This window comes from Equus quagga, chromosome 8, assembly GCF_021613505.1.
Source record: "Equus quagga isolate Etosha38 chromosome 8, UCLA_HA_Equagga_1.0, whole genome shotgun sequence".
Taxonomy (NCBI): Eukaryota; Metazoa; Chordata; class Mammalia; order Perissodactyla; family Equidae; genus Equus; species Equus quagga.
The window spans coordinates 12,912,516-12,924,712 of record NC_060274.1 but is presented as its reverse complement, the minus strand read 5'-3'; the positions used below and the strand labels follow the sequence as shown (position 1 = coordinate 12,924,712).

General features: G+C 46.5%; 1 protein-coding gene across 1 annotated transcript in view; it reads right to left on the bottom strand.

Moving 5' to 3' along the window:
- The window catches only part of CNKSR3 (CNKSR family member 3), an 86,408-nt gene extending 74,586 nt beyond the window's left edge, over positions 1 to 11,822 (bottom strand). Inside the window, exon 1 of the mRNA XM_046669266.1 lies at positions 11,696 to 11,822. Coding sequence (XP_046525222.1) covers positions 11,696 to 11,747 — 52 coding nt within the window. The 5' untranslated portion in view covers positions 11,748 to 11,822. The remainder of the gene's footprint in view (positions 1 to 11,695) is intronic.
- Between the last annotated feature and the right edge of the window lie 375 nt (positions 11,823 to 12,197).

Below are 12,197 nucleotides of genomic sequence, written 5' to 3'. Positions count from 1 at the left end.
GCCCTATTTCAAGTGATACATAAAATCTTTCTGTACAGGGGCTGGCCCGGTGGCACAGAGGTTAAGTTCATGTGCTTCACTTTGGCGGCCCGGGGTTTCACCAGTTCGGATCCTGGGCACAGACATGGCACCACTCAAGCCACGCTGAGGCGGCGTCCCTCCTGACACAACCAGAGGCACTCACAACTAGAATATACACGTACTGGGGGCTTTGGGGAGAAGAAGAAGGAAAATAAGACTGGCAACAGATGTTAGCTCAGGGCCAATCTTTAAAAAAAAAAACAAAAATCAAAAAGTAGAAGATCTGAAAACGGTAGGTCCACAGTCAGCAGAAACTGAGCAGTAAATGTGTCTTTGGGTTTGCTGCAGTCTCCACCACTCCCTACTGTATCACATGACCCAAATTTCAAATTTCTGACATTGCCCACCTGTCTCCTGTTGGCATCTGAGTTTGCAACTCTTGTTGCAAGTCTCCGTGCCATTCTTGGTCTTCAGCGTTCACTTCCGTAGTTTCTTTTTAATGTCAGACTCTCTCAGCCTTTGTCAACTGCAGGGGCTCTCAAACTTCACCCACACTGATGCCATGTCCATGTACTAAAACCAAAGAGCTTTTCACCTTGAGCTGCAAGGTATTTGCCACTCTGAGTATTTCTCTTTTCCGCTTTTTCTTTCCTTCCCTTCTCTCTGCATTTGGATGCCCTGTTCAAAGCCAAAACCTAAAGTGCTCAGTAAGAGAGAAGAACTAGCCACTCTCTCTCAAAATGGAATGAAGGAGGGGGTGTGACGTTCTGCTCCTCTATTAGAGCAAGCCCTGGATAGTCTACACAAAAGCCAACCAGGTCCCTGCAGACTGTCAAACACTGCCCTCCTTCTGCGCTCCCGGCGCTGAGCGCTCACGGAGGTGCACAACAGAAGCATCCCCTGGGCTTGGACTGTAGCAGCTAGCTAAGAGCCCAGGGGGGTAACAGCTGTAACCCCTCCCTGCCCACTCTGTGGAAAGGACACGGACACACCTAGGTGCACTACCTCATCCAGTGAAATACGTAACTGTCCCTTCTAGAAGAGTTCTCCTTCCTAAGCAATCATTATCTATCGGCTAAAGACCAACTACAGACAGGACCTACAGGGGACAGTCTGCCTTGCCTCCCTTATTTTTGTATGCTCCACATGAGTGACACAGACCACTGGTTCTCAGATTTTAGCCGGCACCACAATCGCCCGAGGGACGCAGCATCCTGAGTCCCTCCCCCGGGTTTCTGGTTCTGTGACTCTGGGACAGGACTTGAGAAGTCACATGTCTAAGTTCCCAGGTGATGCTGATGCTGAAAAAGGAAGTCCAAGGATAACAGTGACAAGACGTTGAGAAGCACCACATATATGTGGCCAGGAAAGAATTTCTCGAAAAATCTCAGTCTAAAAACGTCAGGAGTCAGGCACAACGGCCATTCATTTATAGGTGCTCCTTAAGTGTCCCGATTAGATGGTGCCGAATAAGAATGAAGAGATTCTCCACCTCCAAAAAGGGTCTCTCTTTACACATCAGCATTCTAGAAGGTTCCTCAGCTTGGCCTAGGGGCGCTTCCAACCAAAGCACTTCACATCTTATGTCTCTAGACGTCTCACTAGCAAGGAGTCTCTGTGTTTTTTCAAATGTGTATTACTAACAATTTTAGGCTTTGGTGTAGACAGTCGTATTCATAAACGCTACTCACAGTCGTGTCAGCTGCTCACGGCTAGGTTAAGACTCCAGTTGGAATCCTTGTTAAGACAGTGCTGACAACACCAACAGGTGTTACATGAACTCTGGACCACTCTACACACCAGCTCTCCTCTGTTCCAAAGATCGCATTCCAGGTAGTCTTTTAACCCGATTCTCTTTAACATATCGTCATATAAAATCGCTCTGTGAACACGAAAGACTGTTCAATTAACAGGGGTTAAAGTTGAAAACACAGAAGCGAGCGCATGCATGCATGCATGCACACACACACACACATCCACTCCTAAACCCAAAAGCACTGAATTTCCCCTCTGCTACAAATCTCTGAAAATAGGAAATAGAATATTTCCTTTCACTAAAAGGCTTTCCTGAGGAAAGCATGATGCAGATTATCATAATCGCCGCCTTTTCTGACAGACAACACGTAGGGGGTTTCCTCCAAGAGGGCTGAGACACTCCCTGGGGAGGGGAGGGTGATATCAGGTGTGTGTAGCAAGCTTCCAGGTTATTCTGATATGAGCCCACCTCCGTTCAACTCTCTCCCACTCACGCCCGCCTGTTAACTGATGCGTCAAGTGTTAAAAAATTGTGTTGGACTCTCACCTGTTGAAAATTTCTCAAAATACCATCTATTCAATCAGAAGCATGGTGATTCTATTTTCTAAAGTAAAATGAGGATAGTCTGTCAGCGGAACAAAATATTTTAAATCACATCTATCTACTAGTTCTTTTGACTCAAATATTTTTAAGATTTTCACATAGAAAGCTTTCTAATTTTTACAACCTCCTGACCCACATTCGAAGGAACCGTTTTGTTCTAATAAACACCACTGTGTTTACCCTTCTGATCCCAGGTTAAAAACTGCAATCAGCCATTTGATGTCAAAGAAAACAAACTAGACTAAGTCCACTTTCACAAAAACCTTATTCATAGATAAATAAGCAGCTTCAGAAACTGCAGCTCCCAGCAAATCGCGCCAGGAAAGAACAATGATGCGAGCAAAGCGCGGGAATGGAAAAGAGAGATCGCCTCTCTCCTTTAAATGACAAGAGCGTAACCTGCATGAAGGGAGGAGGCGGTTCTCTTAACCCTGGCAGGGAAAGAAAAAGAATAAATGAATATACATCTCAATTTCAAACATAATTTTAAAATTATCTGGAGGTGAAGCTGTCAATGAACCAACTGTACCTAGAACTCAGCTTCTCAAACACTGGAGCCATCGATACCTTAGTCCAAGATACCAGAATCTCCAGAACACGGCAGTGCCTTCCAGCTGGACTCCTAAATTACCTTCTGCCCCAAGAATCCAAATCAGGTCATGTCATCCCCTGCTTTCCATAACAACTAGAAAAAATTGCAAACGCTTGACCAAGACTCATAAGACTTTACATGATCTGGTGTATCTCTTTCACCCCAGCTCCACTCACCACCACCCTGCCATCCTTGCTCTTCATGACTCCACCATACTTCCTTTCCTCAGACACTCCAAGCTCATTCATACCTCAGAGCCTTTGCACTAGCTGTTCCTTCTGCCTACAATACTCTTCCACCTAATTTTCCAACGGCTGGTTCCTTCTTGTCATTCATGTCTAAATGTCATCTTCTCAGAGAGGCTTTCCTGATGACACCAACCAAAGAAGTCCCCCACTCAGTCACTCTCCTTCACATCTCTGCTTTCCTTTCTTCTTGGCACTTATCAATAGCACACATTTTCCTGTTCATCTGTTTTGCTGTGGTGGTGGTTGTTGCTACAGTTGTTTGTCATCCCCACAGTCACCATATTAAAGCAAGGACCCAGCTGGACCCCTGCACGTAGAACACAGCTGGATTTCCAGCACTAGAACAACACCTGGAACTCAGGACATCGTCAATAATTATTTGTTGAATGAATGAAACTCTCTTTTTACCACAGGGTGGAATTTGTCATCTGCCTAAGTGTTCTTCGTAAGCCCTTTCCAAGAGAGCTAGTACTTGGTCTTTCTGGGACACCACCTTCCTCTTAGATCTACAAGGTCCTCAGAGGAAGTGAAGGGAAAGTATCCAAGGAAATGATGAGAAGACAGAAAATGAAGTTGATTTAACTCGCTGCCTATATACCAATGAGGAGGATGGAATTGTCATAAATTATTGGTAAACATGTGAAAAGTGACTACCATTAAATAATTAAGCAAAAATAATCCAATTATATTACTTGGCCTTATTACGAATTAAACAATAATAAGCGTGTGAACATTTATATGCCGCGCATTAAGCAAAGTGCTTTCCCTATATCACCTCTTTTAACTCTAACTAAAACCCTGTGAGTTGGTTATTATCAGCCCTACTTTACAGATGAGAAACTAAGGCAGACTTGGAGAAGATAAGTTACTTCCCAAGCTTTTGAACCAGTGAGTGTCAGGTACAGAATTTGAATCCAGTTCTAACTTATTCCAAAGCCTCTGTATTGTTCACTATAGCTGCCTGATGTTCTCTCCCAAAGCAGTTAAAATAAAGAAGCTGTGGGGGCCAGCCCGGTGGCGCAGCAGTTAAGTTCACACATTCCGCTTTGGCGGCCTGGGGTTCACTGGTTCAGATCCCGGGTGCGGACCTACACACCGCTTGGCAAGCCATGCTGTGGCAGGCATCCCACATATAAAGTGGAGGAAGATGGGCATGGATGTTAGCTCAGGGCCAGTCTTCCTCAGCAAAAAAGAGGAGGATTGGCAGTAGATGTTAGCTCAGGGCTAATCGTCCTCAAAAAAGAAAAAAATGAAGAAGCTGTGAAGAGTGAAAGACAGGCAGAAAACAGGGCCACAAAAATTGCAGGTTTTACTTAAGAAAGTTAAATGTATTTGTGTGTGTGTGTGTATGATTCTACCAAATAAGAAATGTTATTGTATCACATGGACAAAAAAATTGCAATATGATACTCAAAATAAAAATCAGATTAAGAGAGTCAACAAAGAGAAATGATTCATTCCATTCCTCAGTTGCATTCTGAAATAACGCAACACAATTAACAAACTACAATAAAATAGATAACTGATAGTAAGTCTCAAAGGCTAACAGGTCAGGTTCAAATATGTAGGGTCCCGCTTAAACTGTGTAATGAAAAAAGGAAAGGAAGGTGCCCCACGAGTGTAAATGCTGAGGGCACAATCAGAAGCACCAAAGTCCGAAGGTCTTTGAAGCCGCCCCTTCCCACACTCGTCAATTCAGAGAGAACTAGAAGCATCCACCTTGGCCAGAGGAACCAGGAAGTGGACGGAACAACAGACAGAAGCCTGTGGCATCTGGTCCCAATCCTGGCCTTTGACCTTGGACAACTCATTTAACATCCAAAAGTCAAAATGTCCTCAGATGCAAAGGAGATGCCTTCACTGGGCGTCTCTCGGGCTTGTGAAAAGAATCAAATGAGAACAAATTAAATAAAACTTGCTTTATTCATTAAAAGCCTAGTTAGTGGCTAAGACGGTGGTGAAAACTCCAGAAAGAGCACGAAATGAGAGGAAAGGGAAAGCCAGGTGAGAACAGGAACGCCCCAGAGCTAGAACACAACAGGCAAAGAATGGTCAAAAATGCAGGCAAAAGTGGTAAGACAGAGAGGAAAGGCCCTCGCAGCTCTAAGAAATGATGCGAAGGCAGAAAGGGAGGCATACAAGTACACAGAGAGGTCACCTCCCAGTCTCCATGGGCACAGAACTGAGACACCTGGCCTTGGGATGACACATACTTTCAGATTTTGAGAATTGCCCTGGTTATTTATTCCTGAAAAGACATTCGGTGTCTTTTTCCATCAACAATGAAATCTGCCCAAAAACCAGCTAAAGGTGATGAACCCCAAGAAGTCCCAGACCATAGGATAGTGTGACTGGCCAAGGACTCATCTCACCCCCAAAGTCCACCAGAGGATCCTGAGAAGAAATTAGGACCACAGGGCCCACTGATCACCCCATAACTCCCTTCTTACCACTTGTCTTAAAAAAAAAAAAAAGCTTGTAATGAGAACTCTTCAAGTCCCAAGAAATATGCAAGAAATCTCAGGGGAAATGTCTCGTTTGGCTTGCTGAGAATTACCTGATGCTGTTGCTAGGTGGTGCTTATAAACATAAGCACACGCCCTGAGATTGCTTTTTTGCTTTAGCAGCCAAGTCAAGCATCCTGAAATTAAGTGTCGTCACTGGAGAACTTAAAAAAAATAGATCGAGCCCATGTCAGAGCAGATAGCAGGACCCACCAGCGGATCGTGAAAGGTGTCTGCAGCTGCGTGCTAAAGCAGGCTGCTCAAACTGGAACGGGCACACAGATCCCCCGGGGATCCCGTTAAACGGCAGATTCTGATGCAACAGGCCTGTGCTTCTGCATCCCTAACGAGCTCCCAGGTGATACAGATGCTGCTGGTCATGAACCAGGAACCAGACAGGAGTCAGCAGTCAAAGCAACAGCCAGTCCTAATACCATGCCCACTGGAAGTCCAGTTGCTATAAGAAAGAAGTTGAGAAAATAAGGTTTGAATTTCTTTACCCAAAGAAGGTTCATGATATTGGCAACAGGTATCTATCAGTCAGCGAACGAAGAACCTTCCTGGCCAGATGCAAGTCCTGCCCAGGATCCTCCTGGAAGTTGGCAAACAGCAGGGCAACCTCTTTGGCACCAACTGGTGCTCCTGAATGGTAGGAATCAACCTATGACAGACGTGACTGCTCGGGGAGAATGATTACGTCCTGGAGCTATAGGATAAAAGAGGAGAGGAAGCAGTAAAAATAAGGAGTAGTAATTTACTGAGAGTTTACACAAGACCACACAGTCAGGAGCAGAATTGGGACACAAACCCAGAGTCGGATGCCAGAACCCACACCCACTACTAAGTTCCAGTGCCTGGTACAAGCCATGGAAGCGAAGATGTGATGGAGGAGAGGAGAGCATTTAAGAGCATGACCCATAAATAAGGGACCCTGAGCAAATACTCTGTCTCTCTCTGCTTTAGTTTCTTCGTCTTTACGACGGGCTATTAACGGTTGGTACACCTCACTGGGTTTTCCGAGGATTAAATGAGGGAGTCCAGATAAAGCACTTAGCACAGCGTCTGACACAAAATAAATGCTTCAATGAATGTTTTTCCATTATTATGATTAAGAAAACTCTATGGCTGGAGTCCAGGAGATAGAACAGAACTGGGAAGAGAGTAGAATAAAGAGGAAAGTTCTTGACCTACGGCCAGATGGTCACAACTGCCAAAAGAAAAGGACCTCCCTTCTTCAGTGACCAGAGAGGCTAAAGGAAAACACATAACCCAACTGGAAGCAGGATTACAAAAAGAAGGGACCTCTGTGTGACGGGCCAACAGAGCGAGGTGCTACTCTGCAGGTGACCTACAATGTACCAGATCCCTATAGTTACTGTGGAAATTCCAGTCCCTCCATGACCAAAATGGTGAGTGCCACATACTAACAGACATCACAGGGAAACAGCAGTGCCCACCATGATCAGATAACGGAGAACGGACAAACGCCCTGAATCCCACAAGCTCAGACCTCAAGCAAGAAAGCCCCCTTTTCTCTTGGTTGGTGATGTGGAAATGTTACCCACGCTAGCAGCGCCAGAAACTGGCAGAGAGACTTCTGTTCTGGGACTAAAGCTGGTTTTATAGATGTGCCCACTCAACAACACACTTATTGAGAGCCTGCCCATTCTAGGCTCATCAACGACCAAGAGCAAGACAGACAAGGTTGCTGGGATAAACCAATGGCCCTTCCTCCTTGTTGACAATACTCCCCAAAGGCCTGAAAGCAAGCCAAGCATAGCTTGGGTAGTTGCTTTTTACAATGCAACTTCTAATATTTAAATCAAGCTTAGAGACAAAGACCTCATGCAAGTTAAGGTTTTGACCCAAGAAAACTTAACAGGAATGAAAACATAACACTATTTCTAAAACAGGGCTGACCTACAGACTGAATGAAAGCAGGAAATTGTGACATGTGTCCTACTTTGAGAACTGATCTATGAAAATCAGTACATGTAAATGACTGTGTGTCAGACACTCCTGGCTGCCTACCAATATCTATTCTCCCCTTTGTCCTTATTGAACAAACTCAAATTTTTTTCAGGGCCAACTCAACAAACACTACAGCAACCAGCCTCCCTTGCAGCATGAGATGGCCACGCGACAGTTCTGGCACCTGAGATGTAAGCCAAGTCACCTGATGGAGCTTCTTAGGGACCTCTTTAAAGGGGAAGACTTGGCTACCACCAGTCTTTTGTCCTCGCTGGGTCTCCTTTCTCCTGCCTGGAATAGGAAAGTGATCCTGAAGGTGGAGCAGCCATCTTGCACTGAGGCATTAGTATGAACATGAGTGCCACACGCTAAGCCACATGCTAAGAATGGCTGAACAGGATGACAGAAGGAGCTTGGGCCCCTGACAGCACCACAGAGCCCCCATATAGTCCTGAATTCCTTATCTCCAGCCTTCTTTTACAAGGGAAAATCAACATTCCCATTGGTTAATCCACTGTAAACTGGGTCTTTGGTTATGTGCGGCTGACCTTATTCTTACCTGATACATGTTGTAAAAGGTCATTTGCCTTGCAAGAGCCTTGACTGAGTCATTTGAAAGGCAAGGTGCCATGAAGTATGAATTAATTTGACTTCCAAATAACTTTCCTGACATATACCCAATATGTAGGATAAGGCACACATATGACCAGGTGCCGCTCCTCCACTAACGTATGATATTAATATCTCACATCACGGGAATGCTAAAGGTCTATTCACCAATGTGGTGAAGATTGTGAGAGTCCTCTAGGAGGGACTCTGGCAAGAACCTCCTGAGAAGATGGAATAGAGTGAAGCCATATCGCCTGAGGTCAAACACTGCTCTGTCACTTCCCAGCTGTGTGACAGTGGTCAAGGCACTTAGCCTTCCTGTGTCTCAGGTTCCTCAACTGCAAAATGGAAATCATATTTCCTACTTCAAAGAGTGGTTCTGCATATCAAATGAGTTAATACTTGCAAATGCTTAGACCTGTGCCGACACATTGTGAACACTTAGGATTTACTAATATTATGATAAAATTGGTCACAGTATAGTAAGGATTAATACAAATAAAAATTATAATGATAAAAAAATAATAACAGTAAAAGCCAGATGAATTAATTCATTCTGTAGACATGAGTCTTTTTCCTAATGTAGGCATCTGCCTAATAACATCAACACAGAGCAAGCTGTCGATTGTAGCCAGGGTTAGATAGTTTTAAATCTAGGCTTTCTGCAGCGCCCATAATCATCATATCTATACTCAGGCAATACCAAGGGTGGCAAAGTCTACATGAAGAGCTGTTTATCAGCAGGATGTATTTATAAAATGGGGGTTGGGTGGAGAGGTTAGCAAAGACAGCTAAAAATAGTCCTATAAGCAAACAAGTTTGCATAAGTCAATAGTTAATTAAAAAGTCAATACGTTCACATCACTACTATAAAAAATATTCATGTGTCACGCAATTTGGGAGAATGTAGCCTCTTGTCATCTAAGAGTTAGCCACACACTTTTCCTTGTACCTTTTCTAGATTATAACACAGAAAGCATCCAGGTCATCCTGTGACGCTGTACTTAAGGGTCCAAAAGGGCACAAGCATTCCGTGTAAAGTTGCCACGTGATAATCACAGGTATGTAGCCTAGTCAGTAACTAATGCTCCAGACACCAAGATACCGAAGCACCCGTCATTGCTCTTTCAGGTCAGTAGGAAACTTTCCCTAGATAAAAGCAATCTCAACGAAGTCAGAACGTTAAGGCAATGGGACACCAAAAGCATTTTAATCTGCTTTTCCTTTTAAATGCTAAACAAACATAACAGGATGTAAATTTACACTTCTCCCTCAGTCCCAAGAGGGACCAAAAAAAAAAAGACAAATCTTGCAGGTGTGAAGATCTCACTCCATAATCTTCCCGTGTGCCTGTTACAATTTTTCTGGTTGTACATTATCAAGTAGGCTGGCAGAGGATCAGGAAAAGCAAGGAGTGATAAATTGTAACCCTTTCCCTACTTGGAGTAGTACTGTCCAATAGAAATACAATGCAAGCCACAAATGTGAGCCTGGTGCAATTTTCAGTTTTTAGGAGCCATATTTAAGAAGGTAAGAATAAAGAGGTGAAGTTAACTTTAATAATAAATTTTATTTAACCTTATACAGCCAAGATACTCTCATTTCGACAGGAGACAAGTATAAAAAATTGAGATAGTTTAGTTTCTTTTTTTCATACCAAGTCTGCACACGTATGTGTATTTTACACTTACAGCACATCACAATTCTGAACAGCTTACATTTCAAGGGCTGAAGAGCCACGTGTGGCTATTGGCTACCATATCAGACAGAGGAGCTCTTGAGGCCAAAAATTGCTGAAACCATCAATTTCTTAAATTGCCTCTATGATGGGCATACAGGTAAAACAGATCAACTAATTCAGCCTCAGCAAGTTGCTAGTTGAGGAATCCAGTAGTGTCCTGAATGGGAGAATACACCCCATTTCAAAATTGGGTCTGGGTATTTATAGCTTTTAAGGTAATGTATTGTGCCAAGCACCGACAATGCCATTTACTCTTCATCCAACGTACAAGTATTTGTTGTTTTCAGCTTCTTTTTAAGTAAGAGCCCAGGAAATTTTGGTCCCTGGACAAACCTCTTCTCAGAAAAAGAGCGGATCCCTTCCCTCATCCCAGAGGAGCAGGAAATGGTCAGACATACCCCACTGACACAACCCATACATCCCGTATTCCCAGGACATCCCGCTGCACGTGGTCCATGTGCACTAAGCAGGCATGAGGAATGAGATGTAGAGATGATTGGTGCTCATTATGTCGCAGCCATGGGTGGGAGAGGTTGAAAGATGACCTGGTCTTACCAGTTTTACCTACCTCACAGGCTTACTGGGATGACCAAGGGCAATAACAGAGAGAGAGCTCTGAGCAAACTGTAAAGCGCTATACAATTCTAGTTATTATTATTGAGAAGGGACACCATTCCTCACCTGGAAGAGCAGATAGAAGAAAGAAAAAAACAGTGACTTGAAACAGAGAGATGCTGAGCTGGGAGGGAGGAACCCATGAAACCACTGTGTGTTCTGGATGGACTCGTTCCCTTGTAAGAGTACAAAGAGGCTTGAGGAACCTCTATGCCCTTTTGCTCCAAAGCTTGAAAGGTACCAAAATCTAAGGGTGACAGCTCAGAGGACAAGCTTCTACCCCTGCTCGACCCCCATTACCACCACACCCGCCGCTTTCTCTCATCCCAAATACAGCATAACTCAGGCGAGTGGTTCAAAACACATTTCTTCTTCCCAGGGTTTAAATGTGGCCTAAAAATGCAGCGCCACCGGGGGTACTGGCGCCTTCCCGGAGCAAAAGTCACCGAGTCCCGGGGAATCTGACTCAAGGTTTCTCGCCGGCGCGAATGCCTCAGTGTTGGCACTCGTGCAGCTCTCTCGCCTTTTCCAAGAAAAACAGAGGCTCGGCAAGCCGCCGGAGTCTCCCTTTACCTGTCCAACCGCCTCGGCACGATGCGCACCGCTCCGGGCAGGCGGCATTTACGAGGTCCGAGGGGAGTCACCACACAAAGGCGCCTTGTGCCTCTGCGCTCCGGGACGGGCAGCCGGGGCGCCAGGCACCGCACCCAGGCACGGCAGGGAGGGCGCCCCCGCCCCGGAGAGCCCCCCAGCCAGTCCTGAGATCGACACCCCCAACCCTCACGGTCCCTAAGAGAGGCCATCCCTGATCCCCGGGTTAAACATGGGGCTCCCCTCGGCTCGCCACAACCCGCACCCCGGAAAACAGGCACGAGAGCTAGGGGTGAACAGGCGACTCCGAAGAAGTTTGCATTGTCACCGCGCTGCGCCCTCAACGCTTTCTCGCCTGCAGGAGCCGCTGAGCACCCCCTACCCCAGCTCCCCGTTCGCCCCATCTCCGGAGACTGGAGACACCGGGCCCCCCAGGCCGCTCACCTCTGGTCCAATCCACCACTTGTTTGGGGCTCCACTTGGTCACGGGTTCCATGGTAAATGGCTTCGCTCCCCGCTGGGCTACAAATCGGCGATCAAGTCCTGCTGCCTGAGCCCGCGGCCCCTTCCCGGGAGAGCGCGCCCTGCGGCTTGTCCCCGCGCGCCCGAGCGCCCCGTCAAGGTTGCATGGCCGCGGTCAGCGGGTCATCCCGGCGCCACTCGGCCAGGGCTGCGCGGCCCTCTCCCCGGCACACGGGACAGCCGTGCGGCTCCTCCTCCAGCTGCCGCCGTCCAGCTGCAGCTCCTCCTCCTCCCCGCGCCGCCGCCGGGAGCCCGGGCACAGCTGCTGCTCCTGGGCGACGGCAGCTGCGGGGACGCGACCCCAGACCCTGGCTTCGGCTCGACGCGGGACCCTCCCGGCCCGGCTGCTACTCTGCGCCCACGGCCGGGATCACTTCCTCCGGCTCCCCGGCCGCGCGCTCCGCTCCCCCTCCAGCTCCTCCTC